Below are 27,009 nucleotides of genomic sequence, written 5' to 3'. Positions count from 1 at the left end.
ACAACGCGGTGCAGCGTGGTGTTTAAAGTCAGGATAAAATCCGATTTACATTTGTATGGAAACATCCAGGAGAACAAAGAGCTGAGGAGTCGAGACGTCCACCTACACAGACCAGAGGCAAACGTCTCTGAACCCCCCCTCCATATTCCTTATTCTACAACACTGAGATCAACTAGACCTTAAGTTAATATTGTTCCCCATGTAAAACAAACAAAAAAAAAAAAACACATTCATATTCAAACAGAAAGTACGTGAAACTTTATGGACACACAAAATCAAATACATGTGAGGTCTGAGAATAAAAGAAGCAGCTTCACACACTCACAAAAAACAAAGAAATTAAGATTTTTGTGCCATAAAACGTGCAAAAAAAAAAATACATTATATATCCACCCACCATCCCGCAGAACATCTAAACATCTGGCTGGTGTTTGAGAGAGAGAGACAGAGAGAGAATAATACTCTGGAGCAAAATCCTTCAATTTCAGAATAAAAATAAAACTGTAAAATATTTATATAAAGTACAAACACAGCAAAGCTTTTTTATATCCGTCAGTTTGTTGTTGTTGAAGCTTATTTTTGTCGATGAGGCGTTCACTGTCACATAGAAAAGTTGTGATTTTCCTTTAATTCTGAATAAAAATTACATCTCATATCAAGACGTTTCCCACAAAATGAGAAATGAAAACAGTGAAGTGAGCTAAAACAAGACAAGGAAAGAAGAAGGGAAAGTTAGAAAAGATCCAAGACACTTTAATGACAGAGTTCAAGAAAAGAATTAAGACGAAAGTAGCCCACAGATTATCAATACAATAGCATAGAAACAAAGAAGGGGGCAAAATAGAGAAGTTGATGAAGTAATTAATAATAATAATAATTTTCCCAAATTAGAAGATGGACATTGAAAAACCTACATAGGATATATTGTTTATATTTATAAAAATAAACAAAAAGCATATAAATTAAATTTATTAATCATCATACAGTACATGTCAAACCATGTATAAATAAAATCAGATATTTCAATTAACGACCATACAATTTTTGCCCATGAGTATTTCATATACAAAATGAATATCTTCTCTGTAATTTCATATATCCAGAAGATGTATCTGGCCTGTGTGATGTATGACTCAGTCTGGTCTTGATAAAGGGACATAAATACAGAATATATCATATCTCTCAGCTCTGTGTGTGATACAGTGAAATCCACACATAAAATCCATCATGAACTACATTACTTAAAAGCTAAAAAAAAATGTAATTTGCATTAAAAAAAGATTTTAAATGATGAATTAAAGCAAAGTGGAATAACTGGAGTAAAACCAAACTCTTAACCCTCCTGTTGTCCTTCTGGGTCAAATTCAAATTCTGTTCCCTTCCTCCATCCTTACTTCTTTCCTTTCTTTCTCCCTTCCTTCTTTCCACAATCCTTTTCCCTTCCTTCTTTCCTTCCTTCCTTCCTTTCGTCCTTACTACTTCTTCCTTCCTCTTTTGATCCAATTGACCTGATCTGTTCTCTCCCTCCATCTTTATTTCTTTCCCTTTTCCCTTCCTTCTTCTTTCCTTGAACAAATCTGTTCCCTCCATCTTTCTTTCTTTCCTTCCTTTTTCCCATCCTTCTTTCCACAATCCCTTTTCCCCTCCCCTCCTTCTTTCTTTCTGTTCTTCCTTCCTTCCTTCTTCTTCCCTCCTTGACCCAATCAGTTCCGTCCCTCCATCTATCTTTCCTTCATTTTCCCCTTCCTTCTTTCCTCCCATCTTTCTCTTTGTCCTTTCCTTCCTTCCTTCCTTCCTTCCTTCCTTTCGTCCTTACTACTTCTTCCTTCCTCTTTTGATCCAATTGACCTGATCTGTTCTCTCCCTCCATCTTTATTTCCTTCCCTTTTCCCTTCCGTCTTCCTTCCTTCCTTGAATGAATCTGTTCGCTCTATCTTTCTTTCCTTCCTTTTTCCCATCCTTCTTTCCACAATCCCTTTTCCCCTCCCCTCCTTCTTTCTTTCCGTTCTTCCTTCCTTCATTCTTCTTCCTTCCTTGACCCAATCAGTTCCCTCCCTCCATCTATCTTTCCTTCATTTTCCCCTTCCTCCTTTTAAATCCAGGTTAAAAACATTTCTCTTTTCACGTGCTTATAGCTGAGAACTTAAAACTTTATCTATTTTCTTTTATTTTACTTTTATTTGCTCTTGCTTTTAACTCTGTTTTTAGTGTTTTGTTTGTTTTTATTCTGTCTTATGCTTCTTTTTTTAATGTTTTGTCTTTATGTAAAGCACATTGAGTTGCCTTGGTATGAAATGCGCTATATAAATAAAGATGCCTTGCCTTGCCTTCTTTCCTCCCATCTTTCCCTTTGTCCTTCCTTCCCTTCATCCTTCCTTCCTTCCTTCCTTCCTTCCTTCCTTCCTTCCTTCCTTCCTTCCTTCCTTCCTTCCTTCCTTCCTTCCTTTCGTCCTTCCTTCCTTGACCCAGGAGTTTCAGCTTCATCATTGAACCACCAGATGTCAGTGTTTCTCTTTCTGTCTGACTCCGCTCAGTTTTAATTGAATGACTGATGAGTATGAGTTCATGCCCCACTTCTTTCCCTCTCTCTCTCGCCCCTCTCTCTTTTCTCTCTCTCTCTCTCTACCTCCCCCGCCCACTCACTCACTCTCTCACAGCCAAAATAATAAAATGCTGACTTCTCAAAGTGCCATCAGTTTGCCTGTCTCAGCATAGCAGCTCTGACGCCCGACCTGAGAGAGAGAGACAGACATAGAGGAGTGAGAGAGAGAGAGAAAGAGGGTGGGGGGGTGTAGAGAGAAAGAGAGAGAGAGAGAGAGAGAGAGAGAAGAGGAGGAGGAAGAGAGGAAAGAGTGGGGAGGGGAGAGGAGAGGGGGGGGTGAGGTAAAGAAAAAAGAGAAACAACTTTCTCTGGTTTCTAACTGCAGACTCTGCTCTGCCTTGACGAGGGGCTTCAGCACTGCTTCTGCTTCTCTGAAGGTAGGTCCTCCTGTCTGCTGCTCTCAGTGTGTGTATGTGTGTGTGTGTTTGGTGGTGGGGGGATCCATGCGGCATGTCGGGGTGATCCCAACTTTAATCTATCTGTCCCCTCGGGGGTCGATGAGGGAGGGTGGATGGGGGGTAAAGTCTCTAATGTGACTTCGCTGCATGTGTCAGTGTCACAGAGGCGTTTTATTTTGAAAAGTCTGAGCTTCTTTTTCTTCTCTCGTTGTGTCACTGTGTTGTCGTTGTCATTGTGGTGAAAAGTGAAATCCTGTCACTCACACATGAAGCCATCATAGTGGCATGTGGGGGGGTTAAGCCGTCCATTTAGCTGCCCGTCGCTCTGCACTGAATTGGGGATTGGGGATTTAGAGATGTTGTCCTATTGGGGGGCTGGTAGTGGTGGTGGTGGTGGTGGTGGGGGGGGTTGTACAGTTTGGACACCGTGGTGGGTTAAGTCCGGCCTCTGATAGGATCTGTGACTGTCTGACATTTGTGTCTGCCCCCTGGATCAAAAGTGTCTTTTACTGTATACACTACAAAAACTCAAAATCTTACCAAGAATATTTGCCTTATTTCTAGTCAAAATGTCATTTCTAGTCAAAACTAATCTCTTTCCACTTAAAATAAGACTCATCACATTAAAAAGTAGCTTGTTTTTAGACACTTTTTACTTCTTTCAAGCAGATTTTCACTTGAAGTAAGTAGAAAAATCTGCCAGTGGATCAAGTTTTTCTTTCTTATTACAAACACAAAAATCTTGCTTTCACTGGCAGATTTTTCTACTTATTTCAATTGAAAATGAGTTTGAAACAAGTGAAAACTGTCTAAAAACAAGTCAATTTTTAGGTGATGAGTTTTATTTTAAGTGGAAAGAGATTAGTTTTGACTGAAATTGAGACATTTTGACAAGAAAGAAGACAAATATTCTTGGAAAGATTTTGAGTTTTTGCAGTGTAGGATCTCATCATGGCTCAGATGTGGTGAAAAGGGGGGAAAAAAGAAAAACACAGATAGATATAAGAGTCTGAGAAGCTTTTTCCACTTGTTGCATTTCAAACTGGCGCTGGTTAGATTGAGAAAAAAAAAAGAGGCCTCATGCAGCCAGGTTGCTCTTCTTCAAAATGTCTGTCCAGAAGCAGCAGCAGCAACCCAACGCCCGCCTGCCTGCATGCCTGCTGGAAGTCGCTGACTTGTGAAGCTAAAATTAAGCTGAGGGCTGATTCGGTATGTCACACTTGGGCGGTAAGACGTGGAGAAGATGACCCGAGGATGGCGACAAACCAGTCGGTCAGTCGTTTTGGTGGCAGCAGCAGACGCTCCACTCTGCTACTGGTTAAAACTCAGGTCTTAAGTTAAACTAAAGAGAGAAGTGACCTCAGAGTTTATTCTCCAGTGCAAAAAAACACACAGAAGCAGCGGAGGAGTGTAAATCAATTTGGAGCATTTATGAGAGTATAACCTTTGTCACTGTGTAATCTAAACCCTTGTAATGGGCTCTGACTTGTAAAACATGCAGCAACTCTGAGGAGTCACCTGAGCTCCTGCTGCTGCACATTAATAAGGACAATCAGAAACTGCACCAGCTCCAAAACAGTATAACAGCAGCAACAGTTGGCGACGTCTTCGTTAAATGTACATGCTGCTCCAGATACTCATCCTACAGATGGGTGGAGGTGGATGTGTAGACTAAGGACCTGTGAGCTCATCACACTTCCTGGCCTGCAGATATTTTGCTCCGTCTCTCTCTCGCTCTCTCTGTTCGTGTGTTTGGAGCCCCAACAAGAACAAAATTCAAACATGTGTTTCCTGTTTTGGTTCAGACTCCACCTGGTTCAGGTCAGAGATCAGAGGTCAGATTTGTTCAGCTTTGTTCAATTGGCTTAGTCAGCCAATAGCGATGCAGCGTGCAGAAATGTAATATATGACATATTATGTGACTATATCAAGACTTATTACCATATAGTATGTGGAAATATGTTATTGTGCATGTGAGGATACAACTATACAGACAGTATATTTGAAATACCTCAATATGTGTGCATATGTAGGCTACATATCATGATGCTTAAACAGGTTTTTCCAACTAATTTTGATCTTTTTCAGATGTTTCTGTTTCAAATATTTTTAACAGTGTATCAGTAATACATATTTCTTTGAGACATTGCCTCATTTCAATTATAGCGCTTCACAAGTGTAAGTTCAAAATGTTAAATTGGTTTCAGACTTTAAGACAAATGTTGACAGACTTACCATATGTGTGTCCACATGTCTACAATATAAACATAAATAGGCCACTTAAACTCATAATAATTGGTTTTATGTATGGGTTTTATGTTTTTTTCATAAGAATACATTTTAAATACTATGAATCTGACATGAAAAGATAAGTAAGTATAAACATTGACTTTTATGTGTAGGCTGCTTTGATAAACTGTACATTTTAATATAAAAATATAATATCTCTTTATATAATTTTATTTTTATCGTTACACTTCTCTCTGGGTGGAAACAGTGCATGGAATCTGCACATGACCTGTAAACATGTGTTTGGTTGTTGTTGAACTGTGAGTTTGATTTATCTGATGATCAGTTTCTGGTCCAGTTCCAGGTCGTTGTGCACGAACGTGGGTTTTAAATCTTGTTCAGACATAATAAGTGTTTGGATAAGGGCCTGAATGATTCAGATTTAACTGGTCCAGTATTTACCACAAGCTAAAAATGAAGTTGTTGATTGGATTTGATGCAAAGTTCAGATTTTATTAAACGTGACCTCACTTGTTAATGAAATGAAGCTGCCAAAGAAAAAACCAACAGGTGATTCAATACAACTTTTATTTGTCCAAACTTTTGGAAATCAGCAGTCATTATCTCCTCCTTCTTCTCCTTCACCTGATATGATTTATGTAGGCTACATCCCATCCTCCCCTCTCACTGCAGACTAAAATAGAAGTCCCAACTTTCTGCTGAGCATATTTTAGTTACATAATGAGCCCTGGGGTTTTAATTAAATCTAAATGAGTCTGTCCCTTCTTGTGCCTCGTCGTCGTTGTCCCACATTAGGGCGTTTATTGTAATTATCACATCAGTCTCAGGAGAATCCTTTAAAAAAAACTTTTTACTAACCGTCGAGAAATTCAGCCCTGGCTTGTAAAAGGAGAAGAGCTCACAGGTTTGGTTTGACAGCCTCTGGATTCAGATTTGTGTCATACGGCTCCGGCTCGTGGCACATATAAAGGAGAAATTAGACTGGTCAACGATGAGACAATATGGCAGCTGTCATCAATCAAACCACAATAATAAAAACCTGGACGTACGTTTATGACCCGGTGGTTCAGAAGACCGGTGTCATTCAGGACTTCCCTACAGGCAGCAGCTGCAGGTGCAGGGCATGGTTGAGATTCAGGGCTGGAAAAAGAAACGTCCGGACGGTGGCCAGCTGGCAGCGGCAGCAGGTGACCGCCACCGCTCCCTCCCTCCCAGCTTGGTTTGGTTCATATAGAAACCCACTGGGACTCTATCAAGGGGACAGATGCACATTCACAAAACATTCAGCCTGTTTTCCATTCAGAGCAAATCACAACACAACGTTGCACTGCAAAAACTCAACATCTTACCAAGAATATTTGTCTAGTTATTTCTTGTCAAAATGTCTCATTTCTAGTCAAAACTAATCTCTTTCCACTTAAAATAAGACTCATCACCTAAAAATTAACTTGTTTTTAGATCATTTTCACTTGTTTCAAACACATTTTCACTTGGAATAAGTAGTAAAACCTGCCAGTGAAAGTAAGTTTTTGTGTTTGCAATAAGAAAGAAAAACTTGATCCACTGGCAGATTTTTCTACTTACTTCAAGTGAAAATCTGCTTGAAAGAAGTAAAAAGTGTCTAAAAACAAGCTGCTTTTTAATGTGATGAGTCTTATTTTAAGTGGAAAGAGATTAGTTTTGACTAGAAATGACATTTTGAGTAGTAATAAGACAAATATTCTTGGTAAGATTTGGATAAGAAAGAAAAACTTCAGACTTCAAACTTCAAAATCAGATTTTTGTACTTATTTCAAGTGAAAATCTGCTTGAAAGAAGTAAAAAGTGTCTAAAAACAAGCTACTTTTTATGTGATGAGTCTTATTTTTAAGTATAGGCCTAATTTGATTTGTTTTGACTAGAAATGACATTTTGACTAGAAATAAGACAAATATTCTTGGTAAGATTTGGAGTTTTTGCAGTGTGGGACTGTTTCTATTTTAGCTGCTTATAATTTCTGCTTTTCCGTACAATACAAGAAGAAGAAATAATCTGTCTTTCTAAAGGCTCTCTGGAAGACTGTGCAGTATAACTTATAATGACGTCCAGTTCCTTAGCTGGCAGGCTGGTGGTATGCAGTCGTCTGAGCCGTCGCTCTTAGCTCAAGTGTCAGAAAACAGCCGTGTATTTAACTCAACAATAAGCGAGGCTCAAAGGCTTCACTGCAGGCAAATCACATGAGCCTTGTTTGGAGGGAACCCGGGGGCCACATTCACTTCTTAAGTCACAGACTGACAAACTAGAGTCGATACAGTAGTTAGTCGAAGAGGTAGACGTTTGTATTAAAGCTCCATACAGTATAAAGGTAGATGTCCATGTGTAGTGTGATTATAAAGCAGCTCTAGGTTCTATATTAATACTGTGAAAGTATCAAAGCCTCAGTCCACAGAGAAATGCAAACAAACTGAGCCTTAAAACCAGCCGTCAGGACTTCCTGTCACTTTGTGATGTCACAATGAAGCAGTCAGCAAGCCCCGCCCACCTGGACCCACCATCCAAACCTTGCAGGATTTGGTTTCCACCTGTAATCGGCTCTATTTTTATATCCAACCTCAAGCTTTTTCTTTATTTATTCATTATTCAGTCACTCAGGAAACAGCCAACCTGTTTTCTTTAGACTTTTACAGAGCGGAGATGCAAAACTCTTCTTTATTTTGGTTCTTAAAACCATATATCCTCTGGAGATCAAAACTTTGTAATAAAACACAGGAAAAGTGTAAAATATTGGACCTTTAAGACAATAAAATCTCATTTAGCCCTCATTAAGCTATGATTAAGATGTATAAATCATTGCATGACAATAAAAAAAGAGTTGTATTTATTATTATTGACTGCTTTTAAACCTGTGCTGCTGACCTTATAAAAAGACACCTTAAGAGTGTGATGTAAGTGAAGCTGTCGAGACTTAAAGGCTGTTTCTTTTAGCTTGTTGGTGTTAAAGAGTAAAACCTGTTTTATCCCTGATAAAAGTGAGTTTAGGTAGATTTATCCTCCACCTGATTCTTCCTGAGCTGCAGCCTCCTTCCCCCCCTTCATCCTCTTAAATCTCCTCCATCTTCCTCCGCTCTCAGCTGCGTGATCCGCTGTTTGTGTCACTGGCTTTACGCATTAGAGCCACGCGGAGCAGCGGCCCAGTGACACACACACACACACACACACACACACACACACACACACACACACACACAACCAGGAAGTAAGTTTGAGGTCTGCGTGTTGGTTTTAGTAGGCCTAGCTGTTGCACTGTTTTGAACTGGATGAAGGAAAAGAGTTTTATTTATTTATGTGTGTGTGTGTGTGTGTGTGTGTGTGTGTGTGTGTGTCACTGGGACAAAACAATAGAACGAATCACCTTGTTGTTCACAACTACTTCCGGGTAGAAAACCAGCACGTAATTTGAATGAGAACAGTTAAGAACGAGAGTTTAGCTATCATGTTTTTCACGTCACTATCACCGTTTAGACAAATCTGAAATGATTGAAGAAACTTTACTGTCTCTGTGTGCACGAGCAAAGCAGTTTTGTGTTGCTATGCGTGGTATTTATTCAGTTTTGGGGAATCACAGTGTCTAGAAAGCATCAGTGGCTGCAGGGACAGCTAACGGCGGTAGCTAAGCTAACAGCAGGACGTCAGCTGTTAAAACCCTCCTGTTGTTGGACACGACATGAAACTACTCCAGTTAGCTCAATCATGTTGTGACTAAGATATACACTGGAAAAAAATATTTTTACATGGACCGTTTATTGAGTCACTGGGTTATTAAAGTTAAACAGGTAGCTAACCGGTTAGCCCTGCCAATTTACAATAACCATGACTGATTACATAAACGTGCACAAAGAAATAGTTGTTTGTTCAATCATTGGTTTTACAGACTTTACAAACATCAGATTAGTCTAAAAGGTGATATAGCCTAGTGTCGTGAAAAATGAGATGATAGCGAAACTCTCGTCCATCTATTGTTCTCATGCTGGTTTTCTACCCGGAAGTAGGCTAGTTGTAAACAACAAGGCGATTTGTTCCTCAATACCCGGAAGTAGGCTAGTTGTAAACAACAAGGCGATTTGTTCCTCAATGGAACACTCCAGTTCTGTTTCCGTGGCGACTGAGGTTGTCCTGTTGTTGTCAAGGAAACCTGATCGCTTTAATGGCTGTGGTTTGTCAGGATGGCACCACAGACAAACACAAAGTTACACTGTAAACAAGTTGTTTCATCGTAAGCTGTGTTTCTGAGGCGGATGCAGGTCAGGCACTGTGAGTTCTTTTGTTTAATTTATGTCATTATTGCTGCTAAAAGTCAGAGCCATGCTGTGGTTTTAGGTTGTTTGTCCATCCTGTTCTTCTGGATAGGCTATGACATCTGACAAACACTGAGATTGCAAATTCAGCATTGTATTTCCGCCTGTGAACGCAGCATCTCCATCATCCAGCATCGCAATGTCTTTAAATTAAATGTTCAACTGGATTCAACCGCAAACTGATCTGCTTTTGTCCCTGTGAACGACGCACGTTAACTTACTTTCATGACGCCACAATTTTTTTGGCACAAACCTTCAGTTCGACTGGACTCAATGATCTCAGACACAAAAATTATGACAACATTTCACACTGGTTTAAGAACTGGTGGAGGGATACGACCATGACGTGTTTTTACCTTTCTACTTGTTTGTTTATCAGCAGGATTACTTAAAAAACTATTGAACTGATTTGCGAAAGCAATGAAGACAGGGGCTATAGGACAGTTTGTCACTTATTTGATTAAAGTGCAGATCCAGGAATAGCTTTTTTTTCAATCTTCCAGGAAATAAGGTTTCAGTTTTGACAGTTTCCTCATAATAATCTGAATCTATCTGACGTGTAGGAAGGTTTAGGCGGAGGTACGAGCTCTGTTGAGTGTTTTCAGTGTGTTACGTAAGACACTTTAAATTCCCTTTGTGTATAAACTTGCTAACACTTAACCTACAGAGGCTTTTTACCTACAGAAAAGTGCAGTGTCATTACCTGTTACCTTGTTCCTGGCATCTCTGCAGTCTCACTGTGCCTCACCGTTTTAATGCAGGATACAGCTACAGCTACGACCCTTATCCTTGTCCATGTGCAAGGAAAAGTTGCATTTTTTCCCTCCTTTTTCATTTCTTCCCTGAGCATAAACACGATCATATCCTGAAGCGTAAAGTAAAACTGTACGATACTTGAACCCCGTGTTGCCATCACAGATCCCAGATGTTAATGCTTACTGACATACTACAAGCAGAAACTGGCTGAATGAAAAAAAAAAAAACACATCTGTGACCTGAGGAGGGGGGTGGGGGTTCTTCTCTGGCCAAGTTGGGATGAAATTTGGACTGAAAATTAAAAACACTGGATCTCACAAACCCGATAGCTGCATTACTCATACTCTGACCCCGGGTGGGTGTACGTATGTTATCGTTGTGGTATTTCCTCGTTTTTTTTTGTGTGTGTTTTTTCTGTTTTGAACTTGCTGCTGTTTGCTGTATCACACAGAGCTTTGTGTTGTGTGTGTGTGTGTGTGTGTGTGTGTGTGTGTGTGTGTGTGTGTGTGTGTGTGTATGTGTGGCTCTTCATGCTGATATGTTTCAGGGTGGGTCCCCTACTGTAAGAAGGAACGAATGTCTGTCAATGATAAATAAGGGATTGCACTTTCCACCCTCCTCTCCTCTCCTCTCTCTCTCTCTCTCTCTCCTCCATCCTGCTATTCTTAGTGTGGTGAGCTCAGGGTTTAGAGTTACAAGGTCCTTGATTTCTCTCTCTTTCTCTCCGTCGCTCTCTCTCTTTTTCACTTTCTTCACTCCTCTCTCTGCCTCAACGCTCGGCCTCTCTGCCTCTCAGACTGCAGCCGGTGGCATCACCTCTCCTCTGTTTTGAGGTGAAAATGAAGCTTACGTAAGAAATGTGCCCCCCCTCTCTCCTCCTCCTCTTCCTCCTCCTCCTCCTCCTGAGGTTGAAGCTGAGGCTGCTGCAGCATATTTACCCCGACTGTGCCCTCCTGAGTACTGCACCTTTGTTATTGGAAATGCAACTATTATTATCATTGTCGCAGTATTGAAGCGCTCGGCGGAGGGCAGCTGATAAGCCCAATGAAGATCACTGGAATTGTTGGGCAAGGACAGTGGGACAGTGGAGGGTCTCTGAACTGAACCGTTTATCATGTGATATACAATAATCTATAGAAAAAATAGAGTTTTTTCTTCTGAGCAACACAATTTAAAGGTCCAGTGTGCAATTTATGTCAAGGTTTATTAGGAAAATCTTAATATACTCCATGAATAAATTTGTATAAGTGTATAATCGCTATAAAATAAAATTCATTTGGTTTTTGTAGCCTTATAATTATTCTTTATTATCTACATAACTCTTGTTTTTAACCTATCTTTCTTTTTTTTGGTTGCTGTTGTAGCACTTTGAGATTTTTTGGTAAATATAAAGTGCGTTACAAATAAAATGTATTATTATTATTATTATTATTATTATTATTATTATTATTATTATTATATAGCAAGGGTCTTGCTTTAAAGAGCATCGCCATCTTGCGCCGCCATGTTTGTACGGCAGCCCGAACCGAAAATCCAGCCAACCAGAGAGCACGTTTTGCGAGTTTCAAACAAACGTTCATGAATAAACCAACAAAGACGAAGGCGGAAGGAAAGAAGAACAGCAGACATATCGTAAAATGTTTTTTCTCGGAGGCCATCGTCACTTTGCCAATGAGAGAGGGGTGAGTGCGAGTGAGCACTGCAAACTAGAATCTGAACGCTGGATATCACGGTTTTCCCCCCATTTTACAGACTGGACCTTTAATTCTTCAGAAGTTGTGTTCTTGACAATGGGAGACAGATTTAAGGACAAAGCAGTGAAGAGTTTAATAATAATAATAATAATAATAATAATTAAAAAAAGGTGTCAAGTTCTTGATTTATGACGAGGTCACAGTGATCTTGACCTTTAACCTTTGACCACCAACTTCCAAATTCAGTTCATTACTGAGTCAGTTTCGACTTTGGAGCCAGATGTTTTTCTGTAATTCTGTCCAACTGTTCCTGGTGTATCGTGTTCACCGGAGCGGGACTGAGGCATGAGGTCACGGTGATGTTGACCCTTGACTTTTCACAACCAAAAATCTGATCAGGGGTTCAAGGTCTCTGGTTCCAGTGAACGGCACGGACGCCTTCGTGTATATACAGATCTGAACATTTACAAAATACAACACCTTCAGCTCCAATTGTTGTCGTCACAGAACAACAATATTTCAGCCAACTTTATCGACATTAAAGGGATAGTTCACCCAAAATTGAAATTTCAGTAGCAGTGCATGTCCATATAACGGTTGCAAATGGATACCAACTGTCTTCGTAACAAAAAGACACACCAAAAAACATCCAAATACCTCCATGCTGCTCGTATGTAATGTCCGTCTTGTATTGAAGCCCCGAAATGCGAAATTGTCCCGAAAAAATAAAATTAAGTCTATTTTTCAAGCTTGTTTGTAGCGGAAGCTCCTCTTCCTGGTCCGTCCAAATTTGACGAACCGGGAAGAGGAGCTTCGACAAGCTTCCGCTTCCAGTTGGTATCCATTTGCAACCGTTATATGGATGCACTGCTACGCCGAGACCCCCTGTAACTCAGAGAAGCCACGGATAACAATTTCAATTTTGGCTGAACTATCCCTTTAAATATTTTGCAAAAGACAAGATCAAAGTTCAAAGAAACCATAAAAAAAAACCTCACTATGACCTCCACTTTCTCTCCCCCTTCCCTCTTCTCTCTCTCTCTTCTTCCCCACCCAGGGGTGTGCAGTGGTGTGTATGAGTGAGTGTGTGTGTTGTTGTGTGTGAGCCGAAGCCTCAGGAGCCATGTCGGACCCCAGGGACATCGACGAGGATGCCATCCTCAAGGGCCTCAGTGCCGAGGAGCTGGATCGGCTGGAGTATGAGCTGCAGGAGATGGACCCTGAGGTAGGAACCAGGTTGACTCCTCTGATTGGCCGGATGGTGCCACAAGTCCACAAGTCCTGCAGGTTTTTGTTTCTCCAGGTGGTCGATCAGTGTGTTCCTAGAAAACTCCGTAGATTCATGACTAAAATAATGTGCACACATAAAACTGGACATATTTTTTGCACTTTTCCAGTTTATTTCTTCTCCCACAATTAGTCATAACTGAATGAAGATGCATCCAGACAGGCATCTACAACTGTGATTAGTGCCATGTGCCATACTTCACTGAATTTAAAATAAGAAGATGCTGAAGATCTACAAGCTCAGTGACCTCTGTTGCTCCTGCACTCGTCAGGTCACAGTGACACATTTGTCCCATTTTCTTCTCAGGTTTCATTGTAAATTTCGTTGTGTAGTGCAAAAGCGTGCAGCGCTACACAGCGTTGTGTTGAAATGCATGAATGATTTGCTTGTAAATCCAAGAAAAATGAAAAATAATTATAATTTCTAAAGGAAATTTGTCTTAAAATGTCCTCCTCTCCTCTCATTCTGTCCATCCAGACATTTTAGCAATCATTCTAGTCTTTCTGTTCTACTCTGCTCCTAAGGTCACATCAACATAACCTTTCACCCCCTGTTCTCCCAGAATGCCATGCTTCCCGCTGGCTTCCGGCAGCGTGACCAGACGAAGAAGACCGCGACGGGGCCGTATGACCGCGACGCCCTGATGCAGCACCTGGAGAAGACGGCCATCGAGCACCCGGACAGAGACGACCTGGTGCCCTTCACTGGGGAGAAGAAAGGTGGGAGTGTGTGGAGGAGGAGGAGGCTCGATATTTACACATACACAAAACACATAAGAATCTAAAATAATCATGTTTGCATGTGTGCAAAGGAAGATTATAAGATTAAAGGGATAGTTCACCCAAAATTCAAATTTCAGTCATTATCTACTCACCCTCATGTCGACTAAGGGCTGGGAGAAGTTTCAGAGTTATCTGTGGCTTCTCTGAGTTACAAGGGGTCTCGGCGTAGCAGTGTATGTCCATATAATGGTTGCAAATGGATACCATGTTCTTCGTAACCAAAAGACACCAAAAAACATCCAAATACCTCCATGCTGCTCGTATGTAATGTCCGTCTTGTATTGAAGCCCCAAAATGCAAAATTGTCCCCGAAAAAAATTAAATAAGTCTATATTTCAAGCTTGTTTTGTAGCGGAAGCTTCTCGAAGCTCCTCTTCCCGGTTCGTCCAAATTTGACGGACCAGGAAGAGGAGCTTCCGCTACAAACAAGCTTGAAATATAGACTTATTTAATTTTTTTCGGGACAATTGCGCATTTTGGGGCTTCAATACAAGACGGACATTACATACGAGCAGCATGGAGGTATTTGGATGTTTTTTGGTGTGTCTTTTTGTTACGAAGACAGTTGGTATCCATTTGCAACCGTTATATTGACATGCACTGCTACGCCAAGACCCCCTGTAACTCAGAGATGCCACAGATAACTCTGAAACTTCTCCCAGCCCTTAGTCGACATGAGGGTGAGTAGATAATGAGTGAAATTTAAATTTTGGGTGAACTATCCCTTTAACATTGTAGAAAATGTGTCCAACCAGCACAGTGGAGTCATCTCTGTGCAGGGTTGTCACCATTTTTGCATTATTAGGCATCAGCAGAGATGTAATGATATAATTACCACAGCTCTATACACTGGATATAATGGTTCAGTAGGTCTTTACCACACATAACAATTCATACATACATACATACATGCCTTCAGTCTCCATAGACGCCAGTTCTCCTCCTCCTCCTGACTCCGACAGCTGCTCTCTATTGTAGTTTGTGATGCACCGGTGCACAGCAGCAGCTTCAGCTCTTATACTTTCAGGTTATGTGTGTGGTTTTTTGCAGCTCACTGAGTTTCAGGGCCATTTTCATCGAAGTCCACACACACACACACACAGGCCGACACGTCTTATTACACCTACGCCGGGAAATGACTTCTGTAGTTCCAGTGCAACAACACACACACATCTCTGTGACAACGAGAGATAGGTTTAGACTCCAGTGGAAAACTGGGTTTATTAGACCTATAAGCCCCCGGTTTACTCGTGTTTTGGGGAAACATGATCCGAAGAGAGCTTTCACCGCAAACAGAGACACATTGACTGTACAATTCGGTACAATTCGGCCATTAACGCTGCATGGGAAATTTGGTTTTAGACACTAATGCATTCACGTGGTCAGGTAAAAGATACTGTGGGAAACTGTTGTTCACACAGTGTCACATTTACTCGGGTCTCTTTGTGTATGTCACCAGGGAAGACCTTCGTGCCAAAGAAACCAGCAGAGATCCCCGAACACGAGCAGGTGATGCTGGAACCGGAGCTGGAGGAGGCTCTGAAGAACGCCACCGACGCTGAGATGTGTGATATTGCAGGTGAGACAAACACTGTTACTAATACTATTCATAAGTCTAAAATATCAAGGCTAACACACATTCACTAAGGACAAACTGTACATTGTAAGCACAAACAAACATAACTTGTGCTTCTTCTGCTGTGACATCTCCACTTCTGTCAATCATTGAATGAATATGAAAACATAACAAGTCATCACAAACACTTCTAAAATTACTACAAGGTTAAAATCTACCAGCATCTTCTGTCTCAACAGCCAAGCCTCTTAACTTTCCAAAATAAAAGTATCTAGGCCTACATTAAAAACCACAAATACAAACAAACTTTGTATCTGACTACCTCAGTTCTTAACTGAGCAGTGTTGGGAACGTTACTTTTAAAAAGTAATTAGTTATAGTTACTAATTACTTCTCCTAAAAAGTAACTGAGTTAGTAACTCCACTACTTCACTATAATAGCAACTAGTTACCAGGGAAAGTAACTATTGCGTTTTTCTTTTTCTTTCCAAGGGCATTTTTAAATTGTATTTTATTGTTTTCATATATTTCACTGATCGCAATTATAGAATGTGAGTGTGTGTTTTATTGAAAGCGAGGCTGGTGTGCCTATGAAAATAGGTTACAGTGGGTTTTTTAAGTGCTGTGGCTACAAGCAAATCTCATATTGTCTCTGTACAAAGACAACAAAGACCTTTTTAAATGTGAAAACAGTGGAGACCTATTCAAGATTTGCGTTTGGGCAACAATAACAGGAAACATCGAAATTAATTTATTCATGGCCACATTAAGTGAAATTATTAACTTTACCGATTATCCATCTGATTATCTGTCCTGCTGCGAGCGCACAACTTCTCAGGGTATCCGCGGATCCTTAAAAAGTCTTAAATTCATGTATCTAAAATTAAGGCCTTAAAAAGTATTACATTTATTAGAAAATTCAAAGATGGTCTTAAATATATAATATATAATACACAGCATCATAAAATATGTATGCACTTAAACTTTTATATGAAATAACAGGGTATCCGCGGGGTCTTAAAAAGTCTAAAATTTGAAAATCTAAATTTTAGGTCTTAAAATGTCTTAAATTTGTTGAATTATTGTGTTCAAGTCTTAAATAATTTTAGTCTCGCATTTGCCCCTAAAAAAAAAAAACATGACGTGTAAACCGGGAAAATCACAAAAAAGAAAGAGCACAACCTGTGATTGGTCAAAAACTACAAATCCCACAATTCTCTGGCCTCAACAATAACAGTAGTTAGTGTAAGTAAGTGAGAGTGGAGCTGTCGGTGAAAAGAGGAAACAACGCCACGTCTGGTCCTGTTCTATGTTGTTCGTTCACACCGTCACCGTTTATTCGTTACGTCCGCGGTGTAAAAGGCCGTGACGCAAAGACGCGATTAGGCGCGAGACGCGGTAGACGCGACTTTTTTTTTTTGCGACGCAATACACCCGATTCTTTTATGGCGACGGGACCTTCGCGTCTTCGTCCTTTTCATCGTGTTTGCCAAACACGAGGAACGCTTTTTTTTCGCTCGAGTTTATACGCGCGACCAAACGCGAGATACGCGAGAAATGCGATTTATCGCTCGTTTTGACTTTGTGTAAATTCGCGTCTTCACGAGCCCGCCCATTTTCACTACAACAACAACATTTCTGCTCTCACCAACCATGGTTGAGGTCACAACGCTGCTGTAGCTGCTCTGGAAGAGTTCCAGCTGATGAGCTACAGAGACTTTAGAGTCTAAAGGAGCAGTGCGTCGCTGTGTCGGACTGTTTGGATTTAATGAAGAAGCTGCACAGAGTCAGGTGAGCAGAAGCTCAGGACAAACACTTCGCTCCGGGACATAATGTAGCTACACCTCACATGTTCTTGTCTTTTACCTCAGGGAGATTAAAGTAGTGTCTGTACTTTCCCTCCGATCTCGGCAGCTTCCCTCTGCTAGTTTGTGTGTGTGAGGCTAAACTGCGTGCGTGTGTGGTTTGTGTACAAACTGAACACTGCCTCTGATTGGCTTAGCATGAAACCTTACTCTGCCTCAACCAATCATCATCACTTAAGCGGTTGTCTCGTCCCTCCCTCCTCCCCCCTCCCCTCACCAAAGGAGAGGAGGAAAAAACAACAACAGTTTAGCAGCTTCTGTGTCTGAGATGAGCCAAGTCGGAGGACAACAGCTTCACTGAGTAGTTTGTAACGTGCCTCGTTTAATTGTAAACGGTAACGGCGTTGTAACGGTGGAAATAGTAATTAGTTAGATTACTCGTTACTGAAAAAAATAACGCCGTTAGTAACGCCGTTTATTTTAACGCCGTTATTCCCATCACTGTAACTGAGCACACAAAGACTTTTGCATTGCCTGCAGATTTAATTGCACATAGCCTATGGCTCTGTACAGTAATCATATTTAAGTTGATTTTTAACCTTTGGTTTCCTACACATTTCTTGTTTCTACTCTTTTTTTATAAACTTTTTTTCTGTTAAGAAGTTGTTTTTTATATTGCACTGCTTGTTATGTCCAAATATGAAATTCTCACGTGACCTCTCGCGTCCAGGGATTTGATTAATTTGGAAATGATAAAGAAACAGTAGTGGTTCGAACAAGGTTGTGAAGATTCAGGTTTGCAAAATTAGGGGCAAAAAAAGGAAAAGAGACAAAAAAACTGATTTTTATCAAGCAGAAACATCTAGATTTTATTGTCAATATTGCATGAGAGATTAAAATTGGGTAAAAAAGTAATGCAGTCATACTTCCAAATAAAGACATGTCAGAAAATCACTGAAATTCATAATCATAGCAACAGGAGAAAAAATCACGTTGCAACAAACCAGCTTCACCACCATCATATCCAACATGTTTTAACTTTGAAGCTATGAGCTTATATCTAGTGAGTTCTTCATTATCAATTACACCTGTGCTTTTCCCAAAACGTCTGTTCTCCCTATGAGGTCATCTGTTTGCCCTCACGCTGTTTCCCAGCAGCAAAGCGCTTATTAACCTGGTATGACATACACAGCATAGTGTGACCTCAGTGTTTTCATCACAGTGGCTCTGACCCACATAGTTTTTTATTATACAGACCCAGTTATCTCCTCCACTGCTGCTGCTCCATATTGTTCCCTAGTCTGAACACTGAGACAGTCCACCGGTCCCAGGCTAACGGACATGGACAGACATGCAATGGGGTCCGATTCCCCACACTCAGCAGCACAGAAATAAATAAGCCTGTCCAACCCCCACTCCACTCCACCCCACAGGCCACAGACGGCAGGGTGGAGTGGATGTGTGGACGGTGGAGGAAAAGATACTAGGCTGTATCTCTTTAAAACAGAGAGTGGGAAGGTGTTGTCCTCTGAAGCTAAAGATCAATATCAACAACCAATGTTCAGACATGCGAAGTGTAAATTTGACATTTTATTAATACACTATAATTAGTTGTCTTAGCGACATAACACCATAAAAGTGTAGCTATGCTGTCTGACAGTACTAGGCCTAAAGCTGTTGCACTGTCTGCTAGCAATAGTGTGCTAATTAAAATTGGATGAAAAACTGTTGTTTTACTAATGACAGACTTGTTTTCACGGGAGCCTATGTTCCCACAGCCCTATTTTCCCTCAGCCCTATGTTCCCACTGGACTCTCTCTACCTATCTGGACTCTATCTATCTGGCCTGTCTAGCCTTTTTACTAAACTTAACCAACTCCTTTCTTCATTGCCTAAACCCAACCAATGGTGGGACCAAAGGGCTGTGGGAACATAGGGCCTAATTTTCAGTGACAACAAAAGTTAGAAATGTGGGAACATAGGGCTGAGGGAACATAGGAATGACCCCGTTTTGACAAACAGGCTAATAATAATAATGAATAATAATAATGAAGCTAAAGCTACATGTGCTAATGTGTAGGCTATATTTTGACACAATTAAAGCGTACCCTTAACCAAATTAAATTCCTAGCCAAACACTTATGTCCTCTCAGCTAGCAATAGCATGCTAATTCAAATGGATAAATTATTGGGGTGGGGGTGCATCTGGTTCTTTATTAATGTTTACTGTAGTTTTCATACAAATGACATCAGGCTAAAATACTGAATAAGCTACATGGCCTGCCAGATGAATTTCCCATGGGGATTAATAAAGCAATTCGTATTTGTATTCGTATTTCGTAATGTAGGTTGTAAACGTATTTTGACACAATTGAAGTGTACCCTGATAACCAAATTAAACTCTTGGCCAATTCTCAGGTTTGTGCGGCCTCAGGTCCTGCAATAGCGTGCTAATTAAGATAGCTAAAGGAGTTGGTTGTTACTATAATACAAATGTGACATCAGGCTAAAAGACTGAAGCTAGAGCTACATGTCCTGCTAATATTTTGACAAACTTGATGTGTACCCTAGATAACCAAATTAAACTTCTAGCCAAACTTGTACTCAGGTCCTCGGGCCTGTACTAGTACTTCCACATCTGGGCAGAATCTGGCTGTTGTCCTGGTACTGGCTGAAAGTCGACAGGTTTTCCATTTAAGCGCCAGAACTGGTCCAGATGTGGTCGTAGCATCTGACAGTCATGCTGTATATGGGCCAGTTTTGGGCCGTGGAACCAAGTTTATACATGGGTCAAAAGAAAACAACTATGTGGCCCAAAACAGGCAAAATAAGGCAAACACTTCTGTTTTTGGTGTTAAAAAGGTAAAGAAAGATACAAAAAAAAAAAACAACCTAGCTGCACCTAGCTAATCAATGACTGGACAGCAGCCAGTTGGAGATGGGGTTAGCGAATGGTCAGTTATGTCAATGAATGTGAATTTTCCTTTAAAAATAAATACTGAACACTAAAATAATCAAAAGAAATATGTAGTGTAAGATTCATTGAAATATGATATCAAGGCCAAATTGAGTTGTAAAACTTTCTCACATAGTGAACACCCCCCTGTGCCGCACTGCTGTGACAGACCAAACAGGCAGGCATCCGGAAAGCCAGAGCAGGGGAGTCTGTTTGTCCGGCTCCATCGGCCTGTCAGAGGGAGAGACCCTGGACCGGGTCCAGCGGAGGATTAAACCTCAGTTAGCCTCTGTCAGTCTTTTGTTTGGACTTTTTGGCAAACGGACTAAAAGGGGATGAATAGCCTGGCCGAGCCGCTCCGTGAGCTCGGGGCCAACAAGTCACCCTGGAGACTTAATTTTCACGTTATATTTATGACATTAACACGTTGCTATATTGAGCTTTTTAGTTATCTGCAGCCTAGTTTGTTCTGTAAAGCTACTGTGGGTTATTCCCAGGGCCAGACCGGATGACGTCTGGGTGTTTGGGGCTGATAACGCCCCCCAACGCCAACACCAACACCAGAGCAGGCAGCTGTCTCCCTGGCCTGGTCTCCTCACAAGGCCCCCTCTCCTTTCCATGGTTTCCCTACACCGGGTCAGGAGGCTGGTGGGTGGGAAGGGGTTGGTGGTGGTGGTGGTGGGTATAGGGGGTGGGGTGGGGTGGGGTCGCTGTCACAGCAGTTGGCTCGTGACACAGTTTCTGAGAGGTTACAAAAAAAGGGCAAGAAATGAGCCAGCAGGTCTGCCCCCTGCTGGTCATATGGATGAACAACAGGAGCTGGAACAAGAGCAATGTGTCGATGTAAACTGAGTTCTTCTAATACTTTATTATTAGTTTATTTAGGGGACATTGTGCAATAACATTAATCATTTACAGAAAATGAAGAGATGGTTGCACCAGATTTAGCTCACAGCTAATTTCCATCTGCAGTCCCAACATGTAACATATAACAAACAGACAAGAAACGCAGACCACAAACAAATAGTCAGTAGACAGCGTATAGACAATACAAAAACAACAGTTTCTACATCTAAAAAGACCGGGTCAGCTAAGTCTTACAAGATACAAATATATATAAAACGTTTTAAATTTCCACAATTCATATTCCATAAGATTTTAAGATAATTCCAGGGATTGGGTGCATTGAGAATACGTTGAATACGTTGTCATTCAATCTCCAAATCAATGAAACTACCAGAAGTACGACTTTTAGGATTTTTAATGTCTTTTACTCTCTCTCAGAGGAGAATAATGTAAATTTTACTACACATACTTCAGCTTTAGATGTTCAAAAGATAGATCCATATAAAGTATTCTTTGCTGTTGACTCTTGATACATGAAAGTATCAAAATGCATCAAAGGGTAATTTATCTTTCTGAAGGGTGGACAAAATAACTAGATATAATATGACTTGTAGACTTTGTGGTGACAAACCCTCTGAGAATTGACATCCAACTCTGCAGTTGTTCTCAGCTCAACAAAGGATTGTAGCACCTTTCGGGCTATTGCTTTGGTTGGTTCCAGTTTTGTTTTTATAGTTACAAATAAACGCATGATTTATCACCGGCCTCTGCTCAGCGTCAATCTGCAGACAAGACCTAGTTAGCGACAAGCTAACTTTTCTCCCATTTCAAGGAGGCAGATGTTTCCCTCAGGAGTTGATGGAGATCAAACTACAACTGTGACTCTTCACTTTCTGATTTCTGACCTTCATAAACATAGATTGGCAGTCCAAGGTAGCAAATGTAAATTGGATGTGTTCCTGTACAACTAATTCAACATCAACAAGAGAAACATTGAGAAACTTGGAGGCCCACCACCACCACCTCATCCTTCTGTTACTTGTGTTTTTTTTGTGTCGTGTGGGGAAACTGTGATAAGACAGCCAGTGACCGAGTTTCCTGCTGAAATAAGACAACCATATCTTTATTATCTCAGCAAACAGACAACACAGAGCAGAGCCAAACATGACGAGATGGTAACACACCTCACTCACTCTGTCTCTTTGTGTTCTGCACTCTATAAGTCAGAAACACTTTGGGTGATGATGTTCTCGACACGTATTTGTCTTGGGGATATCAGGCAGCACTCGCTGTAAAAACAAACACGACAGAAGCAACAACAACCCTGGACACATGAGCTTCTTCAAATATCACGGAGATATTTTTATCTGAATCGCCTCCCTGACGTGTATTCATAGTGATTGTTTTCTTGTACTTGCAGCTATCCTCGGCATGTACACGCTGATGAGCAACAAGCAGTACTACGACGCTCTGGGCACCACAGGCACCATCGCCAACACAGAGGGCATCAACAGTACGTACAGCATACGCCATCGTCTTCACTTGGCTGGAAAGATATTTTGGGAAAGTAGCTTCTTGTCAGCGTAGTTTTTTTATTTATTTTTTTGACGTGGTATACTGTCTGGCCCGTTCAAGGTGTGGTGAAACCAGATCCGTTCAAGATCTTTCCCGATGAGCCACCGAACCCCACCAACGTGGAGGAAACCCTGGAGAGGATCCACAACAACGACAGCGGCCTGACAGAAGTCAACCTTAACAACATCAAGGTCGGTCCGAAAGCAGAAAAACTACTTTACTGGAGGGGTTCTCAACTAGTCTCACTCTGGGACCCACATTTTCCCATGGTCATTAAGTCGCGACCCACTTTTATAGAATTTTTTTTAAAGACTTTAAAAACTCATTTTGCTCTTTATTGAGCAAAGTGGACTTCAGAGCACATGAATAAAACTGAGGACCATGACAACTGCATGTACGGAAGTGAATAAAAAAATATCAAACTGCACAAAATGGAGACCAACAAAACGATATATTTGACTTCTAATGCATCTCTGCATTCAGAGCATATTCACAAAAGTGAATAAATATCAAATTGCACAAAATAAAGACCCACAAAACAAGGTATTTTCTCTGCATTCAGGCCACATTAATAAGAAACTGATATCTTTGCATTCAGAGCAAATGGAGCAAATAATAAGAAACTGAGGAGGACAATTAGAACTGCCCACTTTTGGGTCCCGACCCACCAGTTACGAACCACTGCTTTACTGTATTGATCAGGTGGAATATAATATAAAACAAGCAGATGTATCTCCAATACTCCAATAAAGACCACATCACTTTATCTTTCCTGCAGGACATTCCCATCCCAACACTGAAAGAGATCTTTGAGGCGATGAAGGGAAACTCTCACGTGGAGTTTCTGAGCATCGCCGCGACCCGCAGCAACGACCCGGTGGCCTACGTGAGTACACTGTCTCCAGCAAAACAGATTTTTGTATGTTTCAGGTGTATTAAAGGTTCTTGTGTATTGGTGTAATCTAAAACACATTAGAGGTTAACTTACATCGCCAGTGCCAGTTTGTGATGTTTCATGTAAAAACATCCATTAAACTCAACCCTCTGACCTACATTGAAGGATTACAGGTGTCTCTAAAGGCTTTAAAAACCTGTGTATGGTGTCTGGTGGTGAAGATAAAAAATAAACCAAGTTCTTTAGAAGATGCTTTGGAGATATGAAGCTAAGGAAGTAAATATCTCCTTCTCTAAAGCCTTGTTCCATTAAACCTGGTGATGAGGCCTTTTCACAAAAAGCTGCTTTGGTTGTAAAATGTGGAATAACTTGTGTATGTGTGTGTTTCAGGCGTGTGCTGAGATGCTGCAGGAGAACACCAGCTTGCAGAGTCTTAATATCGAATCCAACTTCATTACTTCAGACGGCATGATGGCGATCATCAAAGCGATGGCCAACAACGCCACGCTGGTGGAGTTCAAGATCGACAACCAGGTGGGACGGAGCTTATTGCACAGATATTACAGATACATAAAAAATACAAACATCATACCACTATTATTTTGTATAATAGTGGTATGATGTTTGTATTTTTTATGTATCTGTGAAGCACTTTGTGAGTCTTCTCTGTGAGAAGTGCTATATAAATAAAATTTTACTTTACTTACTTACTTATTGTCCTGTAGATAATGTGCTGTCAGTTTAATACGGTGAATGTTGATGTGGTTTTCCTTCTCTCCTGGTTACAGAGGCAGAAGCTGGGAGATTCAGTTGAGATGGAGATCGCCTCCATGTTGGAGAACAACTCCAGCATCCTCAAGTTCGGCTACCACTTCACCCAGCAGGGGCCCCGCGCCAGAGCCGCCATGGCCATCACACGAAACAACGACATGAGTGAGCAACACTCGGAAAATCAATTAGAATTTGCAGCAATGTGGAAAAGAACGGCTGCCGTTAAAGGGATAGTAGCATTTTTTTTTTAAAGTGGGGTTGTATGATCTACAAATAGCCCCTAAGTACTTTAATTGCAGTAGAAGACTCTCTGCACTCCTCCCGTTAGCAACGCCAGCCCATAGCCCTGCCCAGAGATTTACAACATACAGTGTTGTGAACAGACCCAAAGAAACGGCCTATTTTCACGGCCTAAAAGAGGTTTTACCTTAAAAAAAAATACACAGTTCCATTGTTCGCTATAACAAAATTTTTTCCAGCCCTTCAAAGTGCAGGAAAAATACAGTTTTTATTTGGACCTAACCAATTCACGTATCCCTCCGCCCAGGGTTAGCGCCCGCGATCAGCAGTTGGTTAGGTCCAAATAAAAACTGTGTTTTTCCTGCACTTTGAAGGGCTGCAAAAATAGGCTGTTTCTTTGGGTCCATTCACAACACTGTATGTTGTAAATCTCTGGGCAGGGCTATGGATTGGCGTTGCTAACGGGAGGAGTGCAGAGAGTCTTCTACTGCAATTAAAGTACTTAGGGGCTATTTGTAGGTCATACAACCCCACTTTAAAAAAAATGCTACTATCCCTTTAAGAGCCGCCATGTGCAAAGATGCTCAAATTAATTGCTTCATAATTCTCTCTTTCCTCCTCATTACAGTCCGCCAGCAGAGATTAAGATGAAAGCAACACGGAGCAAACAGAAGATCAACCAGTTTGGGCCGTCACGGCCTCCAAAGACAAGCCAGCGACAGCCGCGTGCCAGCTTTCTCAACGTGGTGCACCAGAGCTGAATCAATGCTCCTGAATCAAGTCATGGTCAGCGTGCATCCAACTAACGAAGCATCCAGTGTCCAACCATTTCATATCATTTACCGCGGCCAGCTTTTTGTAGACTGCTGAATTCATCATAAAGGCATGTATAGGTCACAAGCAACAATGTGAAGTGTCTTTTTTTGTGCTTTTAGTTTGTTGCATTGCCAACATCAACCCCGTCCCCCCCAACCCCCCAAAAAAAGGTCAACTCTTTTCATCTATGAAAAACACTTTCAATGTGGTGCTATCTATCTATGGTAAGACAACAATCTGTAAATACTTTAAATAAAAATATATATTCAAGTATTCTCTGTAAATGTTTGGTAAGTTTAACTCTATTGTTTCTACTACACCTTATTTAGATGTGGGTATCTCATATTGGCCATGTGAACACATATTACCATAATATTGGATAAAATGCCTCAAAACTGCTCATATTCTGGTACATTTCAGTGTTTACAGGTAGAACTGGATCTTGGGGAAAGCTCAGAAACCTGCACGAATTTACTTCAAAGTTCAACTACAAACAAGTTTTTAAGTTTGTATCAGTCTTTCATGATTGATATTTTGATTTGACCTTGTTTTACCTGATAAAAGGTTGGAAATAATAGGTCTGGAAACACATTTATGCTTCTGATCCGCCAAAATCAGGATGCTTGGTCTCAGAGAGACAAATTTATGATTCTTCATTAGCATCTTTTATTTATTTCGACCTTCTTTTGACTGTTTGTAACTTGCAGCGACTAGCACCGTGTTGGTGGCTATGCTAATGCTAACTCTTGTTCTCTGACAAGAGTTTGGGTTTATTTTGTCAAGTTTGATTCCTTAGGTTATAACTTATATCATATATGAATGTCTGAATTCATACTTATCGGTCCTAAGGAGGAAATACTCACTCATGATAGGTCTAATGGACATAATAATAATGTTAAACACTTGACCTTATTGGTACCTTCATCAGGTGAGGATCACTTGATGTCCCGGTCCTTTGTTTACAAAATGTTGATATCGTCAAAAACTATATAGTAATTAATAAAATTATTAAAAATTGAACATATACTACAGTGCTTTTAGAGAGGAACTGTTCACAGCTCTTTAATCGCTTAGTCTCCACTGATCCTCTGACTTCCCCCAAGCACCTGAGCTATTTTTAACCCCACCCACACACCCACCCTCACGACCCACCCCCACCCCCCCTCCACCGCCAAACCCTGATGGGAAACGTAACCTAGTCCACTGGGCTTGAGTTACCTTGTTCCAAATATAAGAACCAAGTTTAAGAGGGTTGCACCTGTGTGCACCCGTGGAGATTTATGAACAGAAACAGCTGTTAACCTCTGAGGATTTTGACAGCATTGCTCTGGTTCCTTCCCCCTCCGTCCGTGTCTTTACTTTAACCTATTTCCTTGTTTTATTTAAACGCTGTTTGACTTAATGTCAAGTCTGACATAACACCAA

General features: G+C 40.8%; 1 protein-coding gene across 1 annotated transcript; it reads left to right on the top strand.

Annotated features, from left to right (window-relative positions):
* Window positions 1–2,947: 2,947 nt before the first annotated feature.
* On the top strand, window positions 2,948–25,728 carry tmod4 (tropomodulin 4 (muscle)). The gene is made up of 10 exons (XM_085803026.1): window positions 2,948–2,979; window positions 13,092–13,259; window positions 13,885–14,041; window positions 15,564–15,683; window positions 22,708–22,800; window positions 22,923–23,053; window positions 23,641–23,748; window positions 24,148–24,291; window positions 24,546–24,690; window positions 25,397–25,728. Exons 2-10 carry the CDS (start codon window positions 13,158–13,160, stop codon window positions 25,417–25,419), a joined length of 1,023 nt encoding a protein of 340 aa, XP_085659152.1. The 5' UTR covers window positions 2,948–2,979; window positions 13,092–13,157; the 3' UTR covers window positions 25,420–25,728.
* The last annotated feature ends 1,281 nt before the right edge of the window (window positions 25,729–27,009 follow it).

Source organism: Trachurus japonicus, chromosome 16, assembly GCF_045865225.1.
Source record: "Trachurus japonicus isolate A0001 chromosome 16, Traja_1.0".
NCBI classification, from domain to species: domain Eukaryota; kingdom Metazoa; phylum Chordata; class Actinopteri; order Carangiformes; family Carangidae; genus Trachurus; species Trachurus japonicus.
The sequence above is the reverse complement of the archived record's forward strand: the minus strand, read 5'-3'. Positions and strand labels throughout refer to the sequence as shown.